The sequence below is a fragment of the Coffea arabica genome, chromosome 7e, assembly GCF_036785885.1.
Source record: "Coffea arabica cultivar ET-39 chromosome 7e, Coffea Arabica ET-39 HiFi, whole genome shotgun sequence".
NCBI classification, from domain to species: Eukaryota; Viridiplantae; Streptophyta; class Magnoliopsida; order Gentianales; family Rubiaceae; genus Coffea; species Coffea arabica.
In genome coordinates this window covers 3,930,011-3,952,793 of record NC_092323.1, presented here as the reverse complement: position 1 = coordinate 3,952,793, position 22,783 = coordinate 3,930,011, and the positions used below count along the sequence as shown (strand labels likewise).

At 38.4% G+C, this 22,783-nt stretch overlaps 3 protein-coding genes across 4 annotated transcripts; all 3 read left to right on the top strand.

Annotated features, from left to right (window-relative positions):
• The first annotated feature begins 5,825 nt into the window (after positions 1 to 5,825).
• On the top strand, positions 5,826 to 10,842 carry LOC140010946 (cyclic nucleotide-gated ion channel 2-like). The gene is made up of 8 exons (XM_072058627.1): positions 5,826 to 6,348; positions 6,658 to 7,276; positions 8,436 to 8,651; positions 8,849 to 9,165; positions 9,466 to 9,577; positions 9,697 to 9,933; positions 10,011 to 10,097; positions 10,212 to 10,842. The coding sequence occupies exons 1-8, from the start codon at positions 6,311 to 6,313 to the stop codon at positions 10,695 to 10,697; spliced, it is 2,112 nt and encodes a 703-aa protein (XP_071914728.1). The 5' UTR covers positions 5,826 to 6,310; the 3' UTR covers positions 10,698 to 10,842.
• An 897-nt stretch (positions 10,843 to 11,739) lies between these two features.
• LOC113698439 (cyclic nucleotide-gated ion channel 2-like) lies at positions 11,740 to 15,835 on the top strand. Its single transcript, XM_027218262.2, has 8 exons — positions 11,740 to 12,073; positions 12,192 to 12,819; positions 13,543 to 13,758; positions 13,858 to 14,159; positions 14,309 to 14,420; positions 14,535 to 14,771; positions 14,950 to 15,036; positions 15,212 to 15,835. Coding segments are annotated over exons 1-8 (2,079 nt in total). The 5' UTR covers positions 11,740 to 12,071; the 3' UTR covers positions 15,707 to 15,835.
• On the top strand, positions 14,633 to 22,598 carry LOC140011419 (phosphatidylinositol 3,4,5-trisphosphate 3-phosphatase and protein-tyrosine-phosphatase PTEN1-like). 2 transcript variants are annotated; one of them, XM_072060227.1, is made up of 8 exons: positions 14,633 to 14,771; positions 17,854 to 18,145; positions 18,753 to 18,929; positions 19,673 to 19,786; positions 20,582 to 20,770; positions 21,195 to 21,431; positions 21,828 to 21,929; positions 22,084 to 22,598. In XM_072060227.1, exons 2-8 carry the CDS (start codon positions 17,858 to 17,860, stop codon positions 22,231 to 22,233), a joined length of 1,257 nt encoding a protein of 418 aa, XP_071916328.1. In that variant the 5' UTR covers positions 14,633 to 14,771; positions 17,854 to 17,857; the 3' UTR covers positions 22,234 to 22,598. The 2 variants fall into 2 exon arrangements, with proteins under 2 accessions (XP_071916328.1, XP_071916329.1); XM_072060228.1 differs by lacking the exon at positions 14,633 to 14,771 and adding an exon at positions 16,582 to 17,157.
• The last annotated feature ends 185 nt before the right edge of the window (positions 22,599 to 22,783 follow it).

The window sequence follows — 22,783 nt, the reverse complement described above, 5'->3', positions numbered from 1 at the left end:
CCAGACACCGCAGTATTGGATTCTGTAGATCAGTCTTATCTTGTATGGGCAAAATGGTATGGATCACGATTGTCGAGAAGGCAATCTAAATGATACTAGCCTTGTTTGGATTGCGATTTTTCGTCGGAAAATTACGTCGTTTTTCGTGATCACATTTTTCTATTACCTTTTTCCCTCACATACATCAAATCGCTACAGTAATTTTTCCATGAAAAATTATAAAAAATGCAATCCAAACACTTAGAAAGCTGGAAAAGTTTTTATTTATAATCAGTTGTCATCCTTTGACACGGTGATTAACCCGCTATCGCTGTCCACGAGACAAATGATAATGATATTAAATTAAAACAAGCAGACATCAAATAAATGTACTAATATCTGTCACAAGCAACTGTACCTATATATTCTCCTCATGGTTCACTGCAAATTGCATGAAGTTATGCGCTTGTGCCGCGTACAAGGATTTCCTGACTGAATCACGCATTTGCCAAATTTAGTTCCCGCTTTGGCTGATAACACACGCAATATTAATACAGGCACACATCATGACCTAACTGCTTTTCAAGAGGATGAGAAGTATCCGAGAGGCACAAAATAGGTACAAAAGAGAGCATAAAATGGGGATGATTTCAGAAACCTTTCACGAGGTTCCTGACCATTTCACGGGTCTCTTCAGGCTTTAAAACTTGCGCTAACTTCTCTCGAAATTAATTATCTTGTAACATTTTGGACCAAGCGGTAATTAACAAATGATATTAGTAGAGAAAAGATAACGTGATTACATCATTGCCTCTCATTTACTACATTATTTAGTTTACGTAATATCAGCTCATACACTGAAGAGAGCGCTAAAAATTTGTTGTTTATCATTATGGGTTAAATCACATATAACATCAAAACATAGTATATCATTCTATATTTTTTCACTCAATGCAAGATCCAGATTACTCTTTTCAATTATATAACCATTGTTAACAACAAATAATAAAAGAAAGTTTGCAATCGAAACATTACATAGAGCGAACTTTTTTTCTTGGACTAGATTTGGTGAGGTGCGCCAGGCCAAGGCAATAGTGCAAGACCAAGGCGACGCAAATCCTAGCTTTTTTTTCTTTAATTCCTGATGATAAAACAACAAATTGTAACTTTTTTCTTTAATATGTGGCTTGGCATTAGTTATCTAAATAATATAGTAGATGAAGGGCAATAGAGAAACCATGTTATCTTTTTGCTCTTAATATCATTTTTTAATTATTGATTGGACGTAGATATTACAAGATTATAAACCTTAAGAGAGATTAGTGTAATTTTTAAAACCAAAAAAGAAATCAGTTAAACAATCAGAGAAAGGAAACCTTAGGGGAGGTTTATGGAATTATCCCCTTTTTTTATGGTATGTTTTTCCCCACGTGGGCTAAACTGCTAAAGTAAAAGGAATCCCATGCAAAATTGAGGGTGGGGCCTCAAAAGTTCCATTTCTCACAAATTTGCCATTTGGTGCATTTGAGTTAAACAGTGATGTAATAAAATTTAAATGTGACGTGATTTAATTGAAAAATAGTTGTGTAATAAGATATAAAATTATTCATTTAACTCGAAATGGACAAAAATAGAACTCGTGAGGCACGGGATGCAAAATACGTGTTAAAAAGCATCCGGATCCACTCACTCCAATCATTATTATGCAACAAACCCGAGAGATATAACAGAAGAAACTTAACACAACCATAATCGCTTGAACTAACCCATCTAAAAGTTCCTGATATCTTCATTAGTTCCAACGGGGTTCAATCAAAGACTTGCAGTTCTGCAAAATGAATCTTCTGTAACGTTCAATTGCATTCTCCGCAGCTCGGATCGATTCAGTCAGCATGATTCTAAGGGTGAAACTCGGGAGGGGGAGGGAGGGATTTGGAAGATTTGCTGCTATGATAGCCGATAACTGCATGCATATATCGCTCTGGCTTTCGAGTGCCAAACAATCCATAACACCAAGAAACAGAGCCTACGTTTGTATATCGTTGAACAGTGTGTGATATGATGATCAATACTCCATAGTCCTTATCGGTCCCATTCATCTCTGGAACTTATTTAAGAGATGAAACAAGACAATCCCTATCCATTTACGTACGTACGCTTGCCCTCGCATCCGATAGTTCATATATTATACGTACGTACAGAACGCTTTAGTCGTCAATCAGAGCATGAGAGAGAGAGAGACTTTATAGCTTGTCGTGAACCAGCATAAGGAAGCTTCCCAATGTCCAGTGACTCCTGTCTCCTTCTCTGCTGCTTGTCACATCTACTACAACGTTTATTTTTCTTTCGTGTTAGTGAATAGTGAATAATAGATACACACATCAGCATGCATTCAAATGTTCGAGCGTTCACTGCAGCTGTTGGCTAGCAATCAGTGGCGTCCAATAACAGTAGTGCTCTTTCTGTCCTCCTCCTGCCTTCCCAGATGGCTAGTCACGTTGCGAGTTCTCAAAGTAAATCAACATGTATGTACGTACGTACATATATATATATATATGTATGTATGTGGCGTGACTGGTGACTCGTGGGACGGATATTAAATAGCCTGTCTGAACCGCCTTCCATTGCTCGCTTTCTGGTTCCAGTACTTTGAAACCGAAGATCAAATTGATCATGGCTTTAAGGAACATCGCAAGCTTCAGGTACGTTCATGTATGTAAAACTGCACACATATATATAAATGCTTGATTATGATGTCCGACTGATCGGTCGCCATGGGTTTCAATTCACTTACGTAATAGATTATTATGAGGATTATGTTACGTGGTGCTTAATTTGGTAGAAGACTAACAGACGTGGGCGTCGTTACCATACGATTTTTGTTGGTTCGTTTCAGAAATTTTGAACTGTGGCAGTGTCAAAACTTGTGAAAGAGTAGAAACCTTGTAACCTACCTTGTGCAAGAATTCCTGATGATCACTTGGATGGCAAAAAAGGGAGAAATTGAAAAGGCCATGTATTAAAAATGACGTAATAATCTCAATTTAATGGCTCAATATTGCAAGAACAATACTTGATTTGTCATAAGTAAAGGTGGTTAATTAGATACTAATTGCGCTCGAGTATCTACCAAAAGGGGCACCCGGCAATTAAAATGGCACTCCAGTAAAGTTTACATATACAGAGAACACAATTGGGGCAGGTGACCGCCGGGCTAGTGGCCGCCGCCCTATTTACATATACATATATATATCCTTTGAACGAAAGATTTGGCAGGTGGCTGACGATGGCGTTTCACCGTTCGCGTGTATTTTTGTTTGTCAAAGTTGCCACTCACTGTATAATAGTAACATATGGGAAGTTATTTTCTGATCGCGGACAAGTCTAAAGCATGATTTTTTTTTTTTTACTGATATGTGGTGCTTTTCTGGTCCCCAGAAATACATTTGTACAGCACTTTTAATAGACGATGAATACAAATGTGTGACACAAGTAGAGGTGGCAAAATGAGCGGGATGGGCGGGATTTGCTTGGGTTTGAGACGGAACTGAGTCATATGGGTTTGGACCCAACTTTACCCATATGTGTTTTGGAACTAACTTGGGCGGGATCACTTTGGGATGGGTTTAGATTGATCCTGCCCAATACCCAAATCTATTTTCTACATGTTTTTTTTTCCTTTAATTCATTTTTTATTTTTTATATAATTTTAATATTTTTTATTTATTAAATTTCTTTTAGTTTTATTAAATAAACATGCAAGTGCTTTATACTCAGGATTCTCACAAAAAATTGGATTAACAAATAAAGGAAAAGATCGATATACAGCTATATTCCAACATATATCAAGATGGCCAAGGTACTTAGGGCGTTGAATATTTATCCTCATCATTGTCCAAGGATGACAGGTCTAAACTGATTGAAATGTTGAAAATTCTTGTGGATAATGATTAGGAAGACTACTAGATTATATTCGCTGGTATGACAATAAAAATTGTTATAGATAATTTTTGAATCTAAGACTCCGTTTGGATTGGCTATTTTTTCAAAAAATAAGTTTTTCAAATACAATGTTACAGTAATAGATAATAACTCAAAAAACATCTCATTCATATTAGTATATCAAATATTTCAAAAAAATTTTATAGTAAAATTTTTTTATATATACTGCTACAATAAAATATTTCAAAAACGCCCTCCAAAAATAACTAATCCAAACGGAGCCCTTGCTATTTGAGCCCAATGGGTACCCAAGTATTTCCCAAAATTTCCTATCAATTAATGGGTACAATTGGGATTTGTCCTATTTTAAACCCAATATTAAATTTCAATACCCATCCCGCCCAAAGTCCCCATGGGCATGGGTAGCCCATTGAGACTTGGGACAAATTGCCACCTCTAGACACAAGTCACTTCATATGGCAATACGAGCAATATTTCTAATATTGAGGAAAAAACTAGAACACATCCTGATAGAATTTATAAATTTGTTCTTTTTGAATATTGTATTCGAGGAGAGTTCCTCCAGAGTCAATTATCTAGTAGTATTATTATACATATTCTGTTTTTTTTTTTTTGTTAATATGGATTCGTTTGGATAGAGTATTATTTGAAATAATTACTGTAACACTTTTTATGATGCGATGTATGTGAGATACAAAAGTGATTGAACATATAAAAAAATAGATTAAAAAATATGTTCACGATATAAGCCAAATAGTTCCACGCCACGCCACGCCACCTCCAGTTGGTTGCCGTGTGTTATGTAGCCCCCATTTTGGTGGAGCACGGAGAACCAAAAAGGCCTCCATCGTCAGGCACTTCTCAGTTCTCAGCACCACGCAACCTTGTTCGAAGCTATAATACAGACTCTCACTTTGGTTTAACTGTTCAGTTTTTATTCCTTCCTGGCATCAGAATGACCGAGCTGGATAAAACGCCGCTTACAAAGTAGAGACACCAACAGTCCATTCTCAACACAGTGGAATAATTAAGCAGAGAGAGGCCAAAATGCTGCTTTCGCCAGCCTAGCTATCAGTAGCGTTTCTCTCTTGCTTTTCCCCTTTTCTTTTCTTCGCTTGAATGAATTAGTTAGTACGAGTTGTTCGAGATTAATATTAAAGGTACTACAATAAAAAGGTGGCATATGCATAAACAAACAATTAAAGGCACAAGTACGTAGTACTAGTTAGGAGACCACGGTAAAGTTCTTAGTTAGACTCTTAAATTTTTTGAAATATTTCTTTAAATGAACCAAAAAAAAAGAGTAGAATTATAAGTAGTTGGAATATTTTAAAACAAAAAAATTCCTACAGTATTACTTATTTCGTCTTATTTTGATAGTCTTGTTTCTTCCCTCACCCCACTACGATAATTTTGAATTTTTTTTACATAATTTAAAAAAAAAGTGATTAACTTTGTTGAAAAAGTAAATTTAATTTATTTTTTTAAATATCCTTACATTAATTAATGGAGTATTAGGTATATGAATACTCATTATACCTTCACATTAATTACAATAACAATATTAATATAAAGTTGCACCATTTAAGGTCAATTATTAATAAGATAGGTTATAGTCACCTACAATAAATTATATTAAATAAGAGTATTTTAGACAAGTTAAAAATTAATTATATTTTTTAATTAAAACGTGGACTGTAATTTATTAAAAAGAAAACAAGCTAGTGTACAGTAAAAGTGGGGCCGAGGAGTACAATAATAATGTACGTATTAGTTTTTGTAGCGATGATTGAGTTTCCTTTTCTCCCGGCCCTGGTGGTTTCGTCATCTTTCTCCAGCCTGCCCTTTTCCTATTTCCCATGACCGCTACCGCTGCCGCTACTATACTACAAATACACAATTGCAAGGGCTCTCCGGATCCAGTGAATAGCCGGGGAGGGACCAGCAGAGCTGGATGCGAGGCCCCATTCCTGTCACCTTTATTCACCATCTTAAGAGGCTCATCCCGTAAATGGCTGCTACTCCTCATAACTCGCAACAAAACACTCTTCATGCATGTGCTGCTCCATGACAGAACCTTCTCTACCCACACAACTACACCAACCCCACTCCGGCCACCAAAGACAAAATCTCTCCTTCTCTCCGCCAATCCATCCACAAATCTTCAAGACTGAATTGAACTATTCAACTCCTTAGCATCCTATGATAATATGGACATCAGCCCATCATACTGCAACATATAGGAATGGTATATTCTACTACCAGTCGGTCCCTTCTTCCAGCTTCCTGCGCAGCTCCGGCCTCAATTTCTTAATCCAGTATTGCACACCGCTACTCCTCACACTCCCATGGTTCCCTTCCTTCAACCATGCCTTCTAGTCCAGACCTCCACTACTCCATCCCAAGGTTGCCATCCAAATTCCTCTTTAATTTCCCGAAACAAACAAGGAAGACAAAAAATTTAAAAACAAAGAAAGAAAGAAAGAAGAAAGCAGATTTTGGATTTTCGTTTTCTTCTTATCTCATCACTATGCAATTTTTTTTTGGATTTGGTAACAGTTGTGATGATCAGCTTCTGTTAGTACTACTATTATTGAGACCTCTTAAAATTTATTTGGACAATGATAAAATCAAAAGTTAAACGTGCGTGACGACCTTCGTCCTACAGATTATTGGAGTATATATATGTTTCTCAAAATTTTGAACCCCATGCAGGTGGTTTGGAATATTCAGGCGACGATCAGTTCAACCCGACAACGGCGAAGACGCCGATGACTACAACAACCCCTTCTCAAACTCAGGGGAATGCTACGCCTGTACTCAGGTAGGCGTCCCCGTTTTCCACTCCACCAGCTGTGACAAGGCCCACCAGCCCCAGTGGGAGGCCTCTGCCGGTTCCTCGCTAATCCCTATCCGGAACCGCCCCGGCCAGTTATCCACCCAGAAGTGCTCCATCCCCATCTCCCGCGGACGTGTCTTGGACCCTCGGAGCAAGAGCGTGCAAAGTTGGAACCGGGCTTTCTTGCTGGCACGTGGCATGGCCTTGGCCGTCGACCCCCTTTTCTTTTATGCCTTATCCGTCAGCACCGGTGGTTGGCCGTGCCTGTACATGGACGGCGGGTTGGCGGTAGTTGTCACCGTTCTTCGGACTTGCGTGGACGCTGTTCACCTCTGTCACCTGTGGCTCCAGTTTCGGTTGGCCTACGTGTCCCGAGAGTCTCTCGTGGTAGGATGTGGGAAACTCGTGTGGGACGCTCGTGCAATTGCCTTCCACTACCTTCGCTCCCTCAAAGGCTTCTGGTTCGATGCTTTCGTAATTCTCCCTATTCCCCAGGTTAGCCAACTTCATTCATTCCTTTGACAATTAAACTTATTACTGAAAGCAGTAGAGCAAGAAAATCATATACTACAAGCCCTTTAGATTGGTTCGTATGATTTAGGGTTAATTTGGAGCTCGTGTGTTCGAGTCAACTCTTTACCGCTTGTATATTTTTGGGGACAGGTGTAAAGGTGTAGGAAGATTAGTCTGACCAAATTAAAATACTCCCTGTGTTAAAAAAAAAAAGAAAAAGAAAATCATATGCTACTAGTTTGACTCTCTAGCAACAAGTACTTTTTCTTTTTTTCTTTTGTGCTGTGGTGGTGGGATGGGGGGGGGGGGGGGTAATTTGTTGGTGTTGATCTTGTGAATACCAAAAGTAAAAGATACTTTAATCGAAGTGATATACAAAGAATACTTAAAAATCTGTAATTGTGACTTCATCCCCAAAAAGCCAATGAAATAGCTGTCATATGATATCCTCGCGTGCTATATGCGTCATATTGCAAGAGTACTAATAATGACCATATCCTACATCCACGCAAAAGAAAATGAAATGAAAGGAGAGAATAGCAACTGTCTGTCTTGCTTATGTATGCATGCAGCAAATTGTTTCTAGTTTGGATTGTTGGGCCCATTCCCTTGCTTACGATTGAAAATTCACCGTTGTAGTAAATCTTGGACTGTTGGCCTTACGCGTACCGGAAATTCATTATTGATGATCAGTTTGCTGTATAAATTATTGGACTTCTATGATTGCAGTTGTATAACGCTCCCCATCTATGCCGCCTGTCAATAACACTCTACTAACTTTGCTTCTCATTAGTGAAAACTGGTTAATTTGCAATAACTGATGTTTTTGATCGTCATTTGAGTGAAGTTTAGATTTTCAAGACATGTACCAAACACTAATAGGCTTACATTGACCAGATCATAACAATCTGAATCAGCAATTAAGACGTCTCCATTTCTGATGATTCAATGTTTCTTAAGATACTCCTTGGTAGCTCATATTCATGCGAATGTTAAGTCTCATATTTGCACCCATGTGAAATACCACGATGAAATGCTGTGAATACGCCATTACCTGTATAATTGCACATCAGATGAAAGATAATGGTGCTGAAGAATGATAGTTGGAGACTTAAGCGCTGCTTCTCTGTCCGTTTTGCAGGCGGTGTTTTGGTTACTGGTGCCGCGATTGATAAGGGATGAGCAGATAAAACTGATAATGACAATTTTACTACTGATTTTCTTGTTCCAGTTCCTCCCCAAGGTCTATCACAGCATAAGCCTGATGAGAAGAATGCAAAAGGTTACTGGTTATGTCTTTGGCTCCATCTGGTGGGGTTTTGGCCTTAATCTCATTGCCTACTTCATAGCTTCTCATGTAAGTCTACCAAGTGCCAGGTCGCCCCTTTCTTAAGTTCAATTCCATCGTAATTCCTCCAGCTTTTAGTTTATTTTTAGCTGCTTAAGGTGTCAGCTGTATATATTCATGTCCTATTCCTATCATCGGATGGTATAAAAGATCGATATCACCTAGCTTCCTGCTTCTGCTTTTGCTCTGTATTGTGAATTTCACAGGTTGCTGGCGGCTGTTGGTACATTCTTGCAGTACAACGTGTTGTTTCATGCCTCAGGCAGCAGTGTGACGGAAAAAGCACGTGTAATTTCTCTCTAACCTGCTCGAATGGCGTCTGCTACCAGTTTCCACTACCAGCAGGCACTTTGGGAAGCCCCTGTGGCGGTAACTCAACAACAACAGTCGGAAAGTCTTTGTGCCTAGACGTTAATGGACCATTCAGATATGGAATATACAAATGGGCTCTTCCAGTCGTTTCTAGCAAGTCTGTCTCTGTTAAGCTACTTTATCCAATCTTCTGGGGATTGATGAGCCTGAGGTAACTTCATGGATACCAACTTTAGATTTAAGTTTTCTACGTATAATTTCAAACTCATTTTTTGACTTTTTTTTTTGGCTAGGCATGTCTTCTGTGTCGTACAATTTTCAAGGCTATCTTGAATCTGCAACTTAAATTCATATGAAGATATAACCAAGAAGAAAAAACATCAGCTAAGTTGGCTTCGAAAAGAATAATTTGCATAAGAACAATAATGAGGGAAATCTTAAAAGAGTGCATTATGAGTTTTGATTCACTGCTAATGTCTATCGCTGACAGTTTCTCGGTCCTTGTTCTTAGCACATTTGGGAACGACCTAGAACCAACGAGTCACTGGCTGGAAGTGATCTTCAGTATATGCATAGTACTGAGTGGCTTGATGCTTTTCACTCTTCTGATTGGAAATATTCAGGTATGCAAGTTAGAAATTTCGTACTCTTAAGTGCTGTCATTAATCCACGAGAAACTCTTGGTGCTTGTTACCGCCAAGAATTGCTCTACTAATCAGGAATTGGATTCTGTCGGGAAAAGGTCTTTCTACATGCGGTCATGGTAAGGAAGAGGAAGATGCAGTTGAGATGCCGAGATTTGGAGTGGTGGATGAAGCGAAGGCAATTGCCATTTCAACTGAGGCAGAGAGTTCGTCACTATGAACGCCAGAGGTGGAGAGCCATGGGTGGAGAAGATGAAATGGAGCTAATTAAGGATCTACCAGAAGGCTTAAGAAGGGACATTAAGCGCTTTCTCTGTCTTGACTTAATAAAGAAGGTATTATCTAGCAGTAAGAATTTTGGTACAAAGAAGGGACGTTAAGCGCTGCTGATGTTATGTACCTCATATTTCAGGGTCCTCTGTTCCACAGTCTGGATGATCTCATCCTTGACAACATCTGTGACCGCGTTCATCCCCTCGTCTTCTCCAGAGATGAAAAGGTACGAAGTTAGTCAACTCAACGATCCGGGCTGTAGTTCTCAGTCAAGAAATTTTGAGTTGCTGTTACTCAGATTTTCTCAACACTTTTTGTTTGAGCCTGTGATAAACAACAGATAACAAGGGAAGGAGACCCTGTGCAGCGAATCGTATTCATTGTTCGCGGACGCGTGAAGAGTCATCAAGGACTCAGTAAAGGGATGGTAGCCACAAGCTTACTCGAACCAGGGGGCTTCTTGGGGGATGAACTTCTTTCATGGTGCCTGCGCCGCCCTTTCATAGAAAGACTTCCAGCTTCCTCTGCAACGTTCACCTGTCTTGAATCAACAGAAGCATTTGCTCTTTATGCGCACGATCTGCGGTACATAACCGATCACTTCCGTTACAAATTCAACAACGAACGACTTAAACGAACAGCTCGATATTATTCCTCCAATTGGAGGACCTGGGCTGCTGTGAATATACAGCTTGCTTGGCGACGTCACAGGACAAGAACAAGGCCTCCACTGAACCATGTGATGGAAAATGGAGATGCTGATACTCGCCTGAGACAGTATGCTGCAGTGTTCATGTCAATCAGACCACACGATCATCTTGAATAAACAGCAAGTGCTGCGATTTCAATTCTTTTTTTTTGTGGTTTTTTCAATTTCAAGCTAATAAATTTGTATGCTTCGTTCAAGATGTGGATTATTACCTTTTTCACAAGGTCGAAAGGAGGAGAAGTATTTCGTTTGCTCGTGTAAAGTATGAATTCGACTTCTGATGCTCCATCCATCAGTGCAATGTTTATCTTTACTTCTCGCCTGCAACTGGTAGGCGCAGGTTTTAGCAGGAACGACAATAAAAGCCCAAAACCAGGACTCGGGTCGCCTGCAACTGCGCTGTTGGGGATGGCTTTTTCAACGATTAAGGCCGTTTGTTTGCGACCGGTTACTCGTCAATAACTTGGGCCATCAAAGTAGCCATATACTAAAGCCCGTGGTTAAAATCCAGCCCACTAAATTGTCACATATAATAAAAGTTATACTAATAGAAAACTTATTCAATTAAACAAAAAAAGGACTATTATATTGCAACGGCTCTTCTCTCCCATATCCTGTGTCACTCTCTATCTCATTTTTTATTATATTACTATTTCTCCTTCATAAACATCATGTTTCGGATATTTTTTATTTTCTTAAGATCCAATAACTATTAATTGAGTAATACACAAAATTTAACAAACTCAGAAAATCAAAATGCATAAAAAATGATATTTTTTATGAATTTTCTGTCTCACTTTTTATTATATTGCTATTTCTCCTTCATAAACATTATGTTTTACTTCTTTTTTGTTTTCTTATGATTCAATAACTATTAATAAGTAAAAAATAAATACAACAGCTTCAAAAAAGTAATATATACTAGAAAATTAAAAAATACAGCAGAAAATTCATAAAAAATCTAATTTTTTATGCATTTTGAATTTTTGAGTTTGTTAAATTTTATGTATTACTCAATCAATATTTATTGAATCTTAAGAAAATAAAAAGAACTAAAACATGATATTTATGTAAGAGAAATAACAATATAATAAAAAATCGATACAAAATATCCGTTAAGTGAGAGGAGAACTCAGATGGCAGTCCACGTAATCCCGGCGGCTGGGGCCCCAACGAATCTTTTTGAGCTTTTTAACATAGCATGACTTGTGTTCCTCTCCGACGCGCGCGCCCACGCACAAGAGCTGCAAGCTAGCAATTAGCAATAGCATTAGCAATTAGCACTTGACCACCACCTCGATGCCGGATGCTAATGGATTTTCCCCGCTTTGTCTATATACATACATATAATCACTCTTTCACTAAACTCCAATTTTCATCTCCCTCCTTAATTCCCTCCCTCTAGGCCCATTCGATAATTGACAGCTCTGTTCAAGCGATCGCCAAGTTCAAAAGTTTATTAATCATCACTCCCCTGCTCATTTCGCTTCAATGTCGATTTCAATCCCATAAACAAATAAATTCAACTTAATTACAAGATCACGCGTCATTAGTTATGTTTTATATATATATATATATATAAATTATAATTGTTGCTGTTGATCGTCTCAGGTGGATTGCAAAGCAGTTCCAGCGACTCAATCCTTGCAGCTCCGACTTGGAAGTTGACGACAGCATTTATCCGTACGCATGCTATGCCTGCACCCAAGTAGGTGTCCCGGTTTTCCACTCGACTACATGCGATCCGGATCACCAACCCGAATGGGAGGCCTCCGCCGGTTCATCTCTACTCCCCATCAACTACCGCAAATCGAGGACGGGGGACAACCCGAGTCCACCGGGGCTATTACCGGGCCGAGTTTTGGACCCGCGTAGCGCCAGGGTGCAGAGGTGGAACCGGATCATATTACTGGCTCGTGCCGTGGCATTGGCCGTTGATCCTCTTTTCTTTTTTGCAATGTCTATCCGGGTCCGGGGTGGTGGTGGTGCTGCCGATAATCAGCCGTGCATTTACATGGACGGTGGGGTCGCCACGATTGTCTCCGCGATTCGCACGTGCGTTGACCTGGTGCACACCTGTCACTTCTGGCTTCAGTTTCGGTTGGCTTACGTGTCCAAAGAGTCGCTGGTGGTTGGTTGCGGAAAACTAGTATGGGACCCACGTGCCATCGCTTCTCGCTACCTCATGTCCCCCGCCGGATTCTGGCTGGATGTTTTTGTCATGTTGCCAATTCCGCAGGTACTTTTTGTTTGAGTTTCCTAGTTGTGTTTGATTAGCGTAAGTTAGCATCTTTTACTATCCAAGACCCAGATGGCAACTTAGACGGCTCAGGACTGTTATACGTAGGGACAAAGGAAAGCAAAAAATAACATCAGGTTTGGGAAGTTAGTCGCATTAAAATGCAGTCCATGGTTGAGAAGTGTATGTAACTCTCAAAATCACACCGTTTGGTTATCTTACAATTTCAAAATGTAAAGTCTTTCTTGTACAAGTCCAATTCTGTTGCTGCATCTTCTTACACCCATTCAAGTTAATTGACTTTCTAATCGGCATAAATGTTGTTATTGCTATGGCAGATTTTCAATTCATACGAGAATCCAAAACTGCGCATCAATATACTTCTTACGTTGTGTAATCTGTTGTATTTACCATGGCTGTTGCCAAATCTGATCAATGTCCCGTAGATGTAAAGCTTACCTGGTGCTTTAGTAGAGGTACACCCTCCAATTTCCGCTCTTATACATGTTGGAAGGGGGAATGTTTTTGGCTGGCTAGGCTTCTTCCTCTTCTCATAGTTATGCCTTCCCGGGGAAGCTTAATTGGAAATGAAAGAATAATGAATATAATTGGTTAAAAGGATTAGCAAGAGTAATTAGGAGCTGTTTCTAACTCTTGCTCAGAAGAACATCAAAAGAGGTCTATCCTACTCATAGCAACTACTCGTTTTTTCTTTTTTGTCAGGCAGTCTATCTCCTGGTCGTGCCGAAATTACTGGAGGCTGATAGAATACAGTTGACTCTGTCAATACTACAAATTATCTTCTTGATGCAGTTTCTTCCAAAGGTATACCACAGTTTTAGTCTGATGAGAAGAATGCGAAAAGTTACTGGCTACATCTTTGGCACCATTTGGTGGGGTTTTGGCCTTAATCTCATAGCATACTTCCTTGCTTCTCATGTAGGTGGAATTATCATGCTCTCTTGCTAAATTTTTTCTGCGTAGTTACCTTTATCTTGCTGAACTTAGTTCATGGCCATATTCTCTAATTAACTGCAGGTATCAGGTGGGTACTGGTATATCCTTGCTATACAACGCATCGCATCTTGCCTTGCACAACAGTGTGACAGGAGTAAGGCCTCCTGCAATCAAAAATTGTCTTGTGCAATGGAGGTCTGTTATTGGGCATCTAAACGTACATGTGCTGTCGGTAACTCAACAACAACTCATAAACCATTGTGCTTGGATGATGCCGGACCCTTTCATTATGGGCTCTATAAATTTGCTCTTCCACTCTTTTCCAAAAATTCTGTTATGTCTAAGATCCTCTATTCCAATCTTTGGGGTCTAATGGCTCTGAGGTTAGCAATTGTGGCCAAGGCCCTCAAATGTTTGAGAATTCCTATAAACACATTCTACTTCTCAACTTGAAATAACTAAATTCTACTTGATTATTCTATTGGTGATACTCTTTCATGCTAAAATTAATTTTCGGTTTGCTTCTATATAGCACAATGGGCAACAATCTTGAACCCACATGCAGATGTTTGGAAGCGATCTTCACCATATTTATGGTGCTTGGGGGATTAATGCTCTTTACTTTGTTGATCGCGAACATCCAGGTCATTCGTATATCCAATTTATGTTTTTTGCGGATTCTGTACCTAAAATTAAGCTGAAAAATGTGGTTAGTGTCACATTAACAAGATGTTGATTATAGCTATCTCTCAATCAAGGTATTTTTGCATGCTATAATGGTAAGGAGAAAAGAAATGCAGCTCAGATACCGAGGCATTGAGTGGTGGATGAGGCACAGACAACTACCATCTAATCTGAAGTGCAGAGTACGTCGATATGAAAATCAGAGATGGAAGCTGGCGGGAGGGCAGGATGAGATGGAATTTATCAAAGACTTGCCAGAAGGCTTAAGAAGAGATATTAAGCATTATCTTTGCTTAGGTCTCATAAAAAAGGTTAGCCTTCACTGATGTTAACTCTTCCATCGTGTTTAACTGAGGCAATAATTATTGTAAAAATTTCTATATGAAAAAGAAAGTTTTAGCGTCGGTGCAAGAACACGGGATTTCTTAATCTGGTGTAATGTATTCGCCAGTAAACGTTAATCATCTTGATATGTTCCGTCTCGATCAGGTTCCTCTGTTATGCAATCTGGATGATCTTATCCTGGACAACATTTGCGATCGTGTCAAGCCACTTGTCTACTCCAAAGATGAAAAGGTTCAAAAATGTAACCAGATTGAGCATTTCAATAGGTTAAATGCAAAATTAACCTCGAGAAAACAGAATTATATGTGCAAAATGCAAGTATTTCACACACACACAGAGACACTTGGTCTCAGACATTCAAAATAATAGCTCTTATATGTAAGCAATATCACGTTTTCAATCACAGATTATTAGGGAAGGAGATCCAGTGCAGAGGATGATTTTCATTGTAGACGGACGCATCAGAAGGAGCCAAAGCCTTGGCAAAGGCGTGGTAGCCAATAGCATGTTGGAAGCCGGAAGCTTTCTAGGCGATGAGCTGCTGTCATGGTGTCTTCGACGCCCAGTTGTTGATAGACTCCCGGCTTCATCTGCTACATTTACTTGTATCGAACCTGCAGAAGCATATGCTCTTGATGCTGATGATTTTCGATATATCACCAATCATTTCCGGTTCCATTTTGCTAATAAGAACCTTAAGCAAACGGCAAGATATTACTCATCAAACTGGAGGACTTGGGCTGCTGTGAATATACAAATTGCTTGGAGACATTACAAGACCAGGGCTAGGGGTTCAACGAATCAATTGATGTTGGAAAACGGAGGCAATGACAGCCAGCGTCGGCTCCGGCATTGCGCAGCGTTCTTCATGTCACTTAGGCCTCATGATCACCTGGACTAATGGAGTGGTATAATTTGCATCCAATAAAAGGCTATGGAGTTAACATTTGTATTATCATGTGTTACAGATTTCCATGCGGACTAACTCGTGAAATTTAAGTAATGAAATAAATATTTTTATTTGGCCCCATATATTTTTGTTACGGATAATTTGATCAAATAGATTGTAAATTGAGTTAATGACGGTACTTTGTTCATGCAAAAGTTATTCTCCAAAGGAAAAACTGAAGGATATACGGAGTTCAGGGACAAGAACTATGGTTCCGTTGCCTAAGTAAGCAAGACAGGCAAATTCGTGAATTCGCAAAATAAAACGGAAAAAGGTAAAGAACGACATGCTACCGTTGTTTGCTAAAAACAAAAGAGAAGCGCGTGGCACTGTTTGTTTGGATTGCGGTACTTTTGAGTTTTGATCAGATCAAAAGTACTTTTGAAGCCTATGGTGAGCATCATTTTATAAAATTAGGAAAATTAGGAATAGAATTTTCGGTGTGAAAAGCGCTTTTAACAAAAATTTAAATTTGGTACTTTTAAAGTAATTTTTGTAATTTAAAAAATTAAAAATAAATTTAATTATTTTATCCTATATTATAAACTAAATAAAGATATAAATATATTTAAGAATTTTTAAATTACATATTATCCGATATAATAAGCACTCAGTGAACTACGTCTTCAAAGTATATTTAAAAACATTTAAACACTTAACAAATACTTTTATTAGAAACTCTCTTAGGGAAGTATTTTTCAATAAGTTACCATAATCCCAATATAATAACTACTTATTGAATTATGTTTCCAAATAATATATTTAAAAGTATTTACTAAATAGTTTTATTAAAAGCTCTATAGAAAAAGTATATTTAAAAGCATTTAAATACTTAATAAATACTTTTATTAAAAAGTCTATAAAGTTCTTTTCAATGAGTTACGTCAGCTCCAATATATTCTTCTATGATGCACCCTGACTCGGCGAAAACCCAGACTCAGGATGGCCAACTGGGGGATCGTCCATGGCTGATTGAACAACTCAATTCTGATGCGTGTTGTATAATTGCCCGCAGTTACGGCGCGTTTTCCTTTTCCCTACAAGTTTGGGAGTTGTCCGAAGTGTCTGTGGCAAAGAACTCAAAAACTCCTAATTTAGCGTATTGAATTGAATCGGGAAAAAAAGAATCTTTTTTACTTGCTAAATTAAGATGGACACCGTCAGCGTCTCCTCCTCTTGCCCCTCCAACGCTTCCTACCATAGTAATCATACTTCGACAGAATTATTAGAAGTTTTCTGGGGTTCGCCCCTCGTACCATCCTCGGTCCAAGAATCTCATTTGTTTTCTGATTCTTGGACCACTTCGCTTACCTTCGTAGCATTCTCATAAACAATCTGAAAAGGAAAAAAAAAATCTGAAAAGATTTTACGTCATCTTGGAGCCTCTATGTCCGATAGAATTGGTACATTTCTCTCTGCTGCTTTGTTTTGAGAACTTTCTTGATTTATTATATACTTCATTAGCGATCTCGGCAGAATCAATCGCTTTGCGAAGAAATGCGTGGTTCGTGATCGGAAGATTAACATTTGAGGTCAAGCTTGTTGATCTTAATGGTTCTGTTCAAAAAATCCATCTCTCAGGCAATTAGGGTGACATCTTTTTCGTTAAAATGTTAAAAAGTCTTAATTCTGATGGAGCCCCAACAATATGTTTTCCCCAGGAAGCAATGCTTGCTATCACAATGTCCATCAGGTTTTGATGGTGTCAGTTTCCGGGACAGGACTAAAGAAATGCACCTTCATCTTTTGCTTATAGTTTTGTTTTCATATGTCCACATCTGGTAATACAAAAGGATACATCCCTCTCCAGGAATAGTAAAGTTGCTTAATTCGCTACACAAAAAGAGCAGGTACTGAATAAAATAGTGAAAGAAATTTGACCATTCTGCCAAACAAAATCTCCTCTGCTCTGTTATTGCATTACTAGGCATAATTTTTCTTTTCTACTCAATGAGGTCCCAGTTGTTGCTTGTCTTACCACTTTCCCTATTTCGACTTCAAAATTTGAGCTTTTCAGCTCAGCGAGGTTCATTTTTACCTAAAGGTCGAAAGATGGTTTCATTATTTATTGCTATTCACTGGTAACCTTTATAATGCAGATAAATGGGGTTAAAGTTCTCCAGACATGGGCTGCCTAGGACTGGAGACCCGGGCTTAGTCCATGTCCACAACAAACTGATCAATTTTCTCTCCACAAGTTTCTACATACGTAACCTGGTATCAAAGCAGAGGAGGAGAATGATAGTTGGCGGTTATGATCTCGATATGACTTACATAACAGATAGGATACTGGCAATGTCGTTTCCTGCTGAACGCATGCGATCTGTGTACCGAAATCCTTTATGGCAGGTTAAGTCTGTGCTGGATATGAGACATCCGGAGCATTACAAGGTGAGCACTAGGAATCCTTTATATTATTTTCTTCTGTTTATCGGCTTACTACTTTTGGCCCCATCAGTTGCTTTATCAGTTGCTTTAGTTTATCTTACTTGTCATGCTAGAACATTTTACCTTTGTGCTGAACTCTTGTGAGCAAGTTCATATCTAGTTTTTACTTTATTGCTTCCTCAGAACCAGTAGGTTAGTATGATTTGATCCTTAGCACGAGCTAAAAGTTCTGGAACCCTGATCTTCGTATCTCAGGATCAATGCAGGTCCTCAAGCTGTTCTGCTGTTGTGATGAGGAGTTCTTTTATAAGCTAATTAATATGATGAAAGACAATATTCTGCTGCTACTCAATAGAACAGGTCAAACCCATCTGCATATAAGCATTGGTAAATAGCAACTTTTTTGAGTAAAACATAGTTGCTGGTTTGCTGATAAAACATACTGTCTCATGTTTGTTGAGCATTACCATCTTCAATCCCTTTACAAACTTTTTCTGCATTATTTTGTAACATATCTGATTTTCTAATTCTTTCACATCATAAACAAATGGATATTTATTATCTCAAGTAATCTTTTGTGTCTCTGATTCTACAATGTTGTCACTTACAGGTCTATAACCTATGCATTGAAGAAGCTTATGATCCATCACACTTTCATGGTCGTGTGGAGAGATTTCCATTTGATGACAACCATGTCCCACCTCTCCCAATGATCAAGGAATTCTGTGAAGATGTATATTCGTGGCTATCAAGTGACCCCAGAAATGTTGCAGTCATACACTGCATGGTTTGTTGCATGCTTTAGATTATTGTCTGCTATATCTGCATAAAAATCTTCAATGAAATTCTTTTAATTTCCCTTCGTGTATTTTTCTATGCCTTATGTAGGGCTTAATGACTTGAGCATGTTTCTGCTATGTACATTAGAAAGAAAGGTTTCAACACTAGCAGTTTATTGGTCCGTGTACTTACAAAGAAGGAAAAAGTAAACCAGTTCAACAGGCTGTCTTATTTTTTCCAAGAACTAACTTCTCATGGTGTTCTTTATATTGGATTAATTGTCAATGATACCTTGAGCTATAAAATGAATGTAGTTTGATCCTTACAGGTGCCTAGATAAGAATATCATATTTTTCCTTGTAAAACTTTGAGAGTCACAGATCGCAATGCAGTCTACATATCACGTGGTTGCTTTACATTTATAAGAACTGCCCAAGGGTAACAAATTTTGAAGATCATTCTCATCTATAAGGTGGCAAATTGATAGGAGATTATTTGGGATAATTTTTTTTTTAAAAAAATACACTGTAGCACTTTCTTTGATGTAATGTATGTGAGATGAAAAGGTGGTTGGAAAATTTGTTCATGATGCAATCAAATAAATTTTTGCAAGTAATGAGCTATCCAAACACATCTATTTTTTTCTATCAAGAATCCCAGGCTGGAAAGTAATCCATACTGCACTAAAATGGCAGTTTCCTGTTTCTGATACAATTTTCTTCATACTTATCATGCTTTGGAAATCTGCAGGCAGGAAAAGGCCGAACAGGCTTAATGGTTTCTTCATATTTGGTTTACATGGGCATGTCAGCAGAGAAGGCTCTGCAGGTGTATGGAGAGAAGCGAACCACGAACAATGAAGGAGTAAGTCATAGCAGTTGTGACAAAGAAGTTATGCTCTTTGTTGTATCAGTTGACACTTGTTAGCATCATGTTGTTCACCTATTTAACGATCAACCTTCTGGTTTCAAATAAGCATACTACTAAAATTTTCATTTCATACAAATCTAGGTAGTTACTGAATGCACATGCATATGTTTACCATCTCAAAACAAAACCCAATAATGCCAGCCACTTTTGAAATTTGAGCAAGTTTAAATTGGTTTACTTCTGGAGCAATCTGCAAAAATTGACTAGTGATTTCTTCATCAGAAAGTGTGGCTGGAACCAAGACATCTGGAAGTTCAAAAGAGAGAATTTGGGGAGAGTTAAACTTGCTACATCAGTTCAACTATTCTCTTTCCTTCTATTTTTTCATTGCTATAATTTAAATTTCGTTGTCTTTCCCAGCTCCTAGGCCATCTGATGCGTTGGCTTTCCATCTTCTCAGAAAAAAAAAACTGGTTCTTTTTGTTGATTATCCTCAAACCACATTTCCTTTTAGTGGAAAAAATTTGGTTTGAGTAACTTCTCAAGTGGTTTAAATCTTTGAACTTGTTCACAAACATCAATTACTGCTGATGCATATCTCAGGCACATTATCATTGACAAACTTCTCTCACCCACCAATGCAAACCAGAAGGGTCAGGCATGTAGCCTAGAAGTTTTTCAATCTTCATTTCTGCAGCATCCAAAGGATGATTTTCGTTTACGTTTTACATTCGTCTTCTTCAGACAATACTTGAAATTAGTCAATCTTAGGATGATTGTGCTGAACAGGTCTCTATACCAAGCCAGCGTCGCTACGTCAACTACTGGGAGAAACTACTTTCTTTTCCGAAGAGTCTTCAACACGGCCCTCCTGACGTGAACTTGCCCAAGCCAGTGACAAGAGAACTTATAAGAATTCGACTGTATGACATGCAACATGTCGATTCTGTATTCTGCGTGGTCTCTGAGCTGCAAAATGTAAGACACAAACTGAGGACAGTGAGTCTTTAGTAGATGGATGCTTCTAAATTAGTGTATCACACCCTAATGTTGACGTTCAATCATGATCCTGAATAATTAACAAAAGAGGAAGTACAAGAGTTTCTTCATTGCATGTGTTATATACATGCTTAGATAGCAATTTAAGAAAGAAGTGAGTCAACCACTTTCTCCCTTTTCGTTTGATTATCTTTTTTATCTCATGGCTTCTTAATTGTATAGATCTAGCTGAAAACAAGACAACTTAAAACATGTTGTGATACCCTTCTACCCTAGAGAACTTGAGTCTCTTATTTCCTTTCCTCTTCGTTTATCCTTTTCTTTCTTTGCAACTTTTCTGTAATCTTCATGTTTTGCATTTTTCATTGGTCGATGAGAGTTTGGTTATTCCTGTTTAAAACAGGTTCATGGTGAGCGGTATTATCGCCCTGTAGAAGTTTCCAAGAGTTGCTGCAGAAAGATCAAGGATGGATTTCAGCGAACAAACAGGCCACGATATTATTACTCCTTTGTTGACAAAGATAACGAGGAAACAGATGCAGACAAGCGGGAAGCTCATTTGGTAGCACAAATGGACACAGAATGTTCAATTCTCTATAGGAAAACCTGTCTTGGCTGCTATTATGATAATCCAGTACGAGTAAGATTTTGGAATTATTTTAAAGAATACATCATTCCGTCAAATATGACTTGAACAGACTCAAACGTCGAAGAACCATTATAATCTATACGATAAGCTGGTGAAACTGAATATGAAAGTAAAAATAAAAGAATTGGACAGGCACCAAGTATCCGCCAGGAACTTTTATACCGTAGCTTGTTAAAGGCAATAAATTACACTGGAGTGGATAAAGAGTAGGACAGACCAAAATTTGTGTTTCTTTGTGACTGAAATCCTGCAGTTTCATTTTGATTAGATACAGAAGTTGCTTTTAACATTCTCGTGTGTGCATTTTTTTTTCCTTCAAAGATTTTGGTGTGTTCATGGCCTTGTAAACACTGATCTAGTACTCATGCATTGGTTATAATTGCAAAGGTCACTGGAGATGTTCGCATAATATTCTATGAGAAGCTGATTGGGGGGCGTCTCTTCTATTGTTGCTTCAATACAGCGTTCATCAAAAGCAGTCTACTCCAGGTAGCAATGAACATAGTATCAAGAATCAGCTGCAAGTAGCAGATCATTGAGATCTGCTAACATACTTTCTAGGAAGAATTATTTTGTTATCTTGAATCTGTGACAGTGGCTGAAGAGATAACACGGTGTTTGTTTCCATGGTGAAAACTTGCAGTTTACTTTGTCGGATTTGGACAAGGTTGGGAAGAAAGGTAGGTCAATAAGCGGCCCTGCGTTCTGCTTGGAGTTGTTCTTCGGTCCTGCAAATGTCAGCTGCTGCTGCATTCCTGGGTCAAATGATGCTGATCTCTGTGATTATTATTAACACGAGGATTTTATCCTTTTTCCTTTGGAAGTGACGTCTTCCTGATCGACCTCCTTAAATTTCCTCATTTCTTGTAGCAGTAATTCTTCTTTTGCATTCCTGCCCTCCTCCTGTCCCGGGCAAATGGAGAAAGCAATTCCCTGAGATGTTACTCCCAAGTGATGTGGGCATTATTGGTCCATGCTATATAGGTGTGCTTCCGTCTAAGTTTTTCATCATGGACGGTAATAGCTGACAAGTTTTGTAATTAGAATCTACTACTTACGGAGATGATTTTGGTTGTACAGGAAGTTTTTTATCCATCTCCTCAGAATACACTCTTGGTAGCACATAACAATGATCATCCTTGGAATATTTCTTTTTTCCCCTTGCAATGCAACCAGAGGCATTTTTTTTTTTTTTACACTACCTTTCGCGATTGAAGTCCAACATCAAGATCTTGCTTTTAAGAAAAACAAAAAAATGTCCGACGTAATGGGTGCTGGCTTGTATGAATGATGAATCTGTATGCTGACTTTCTTGATTTGTTGTATTGTAAGTACTGTTATGT

Excerpts from the sequence above, each read along its gene's own strand:
- LOC140010946 (XM_072058627.1), top strand. The coding sequence starts at position 6,311 with ATGCCTTCTAGTCCAGACCTCCACTACTCCATCCCAAG. Across the intron at positions 8,652-8,848 it reads CCTACTTCATAGCTTCTCAT|GTTGCTGGCGGCTGTTGGTA; the intron begins GTAAGTCTACCA and ends TGAATTTCACAG. Across the intron at positions 10,098-10,211 it reads TCTTCTCCAGAGATGAAAAG|ATAACAAGGGAAGGAGACCC; the intron begins GTACGAAGTTAG and ends GATAAACAACAG.
- LOC113698439 (XM_027218262.2), top strand. Across the intron at positions 13,759-13,857 it reads CATACTTCCTTGCTTCTCAT|GTATCAGGTGGGTACTGGTA; the intron begins GTAGGTGGAATT and ends AATTAACTGCAG. Across the intron at positions 15,037-15,211 it reads TCTACTCCAAAGATGAAAAG|ATTATTAGGGAAGGAGATCC; the intron begins GTTCAAAAATGT and ends TTTCAATCACAG.
- LOC140011419 (XM_072060227.1), top strand. The coding sequence starts at position 17,858 with ATGGGGTTAAAGTTCTCCAGACATGGGCTGCCTAGGACTGGAGACCCG. Across the intron at positions 19,787-20,581 it reads GAACCACGAACAATGAAGGA|GTCTCTATACCAAGCCAGCG; the intron begins GTAAGTCATAGC and ends TGTGCTGAACAG. Across the intron at positions 20,771-21,194 it reads TGGTCTCTGAGCTGCAAAAT|GTTCATGGTGAGCGGTATTA; the intron begins GTAAGACACAAA and ends TGTTTAAAACAG.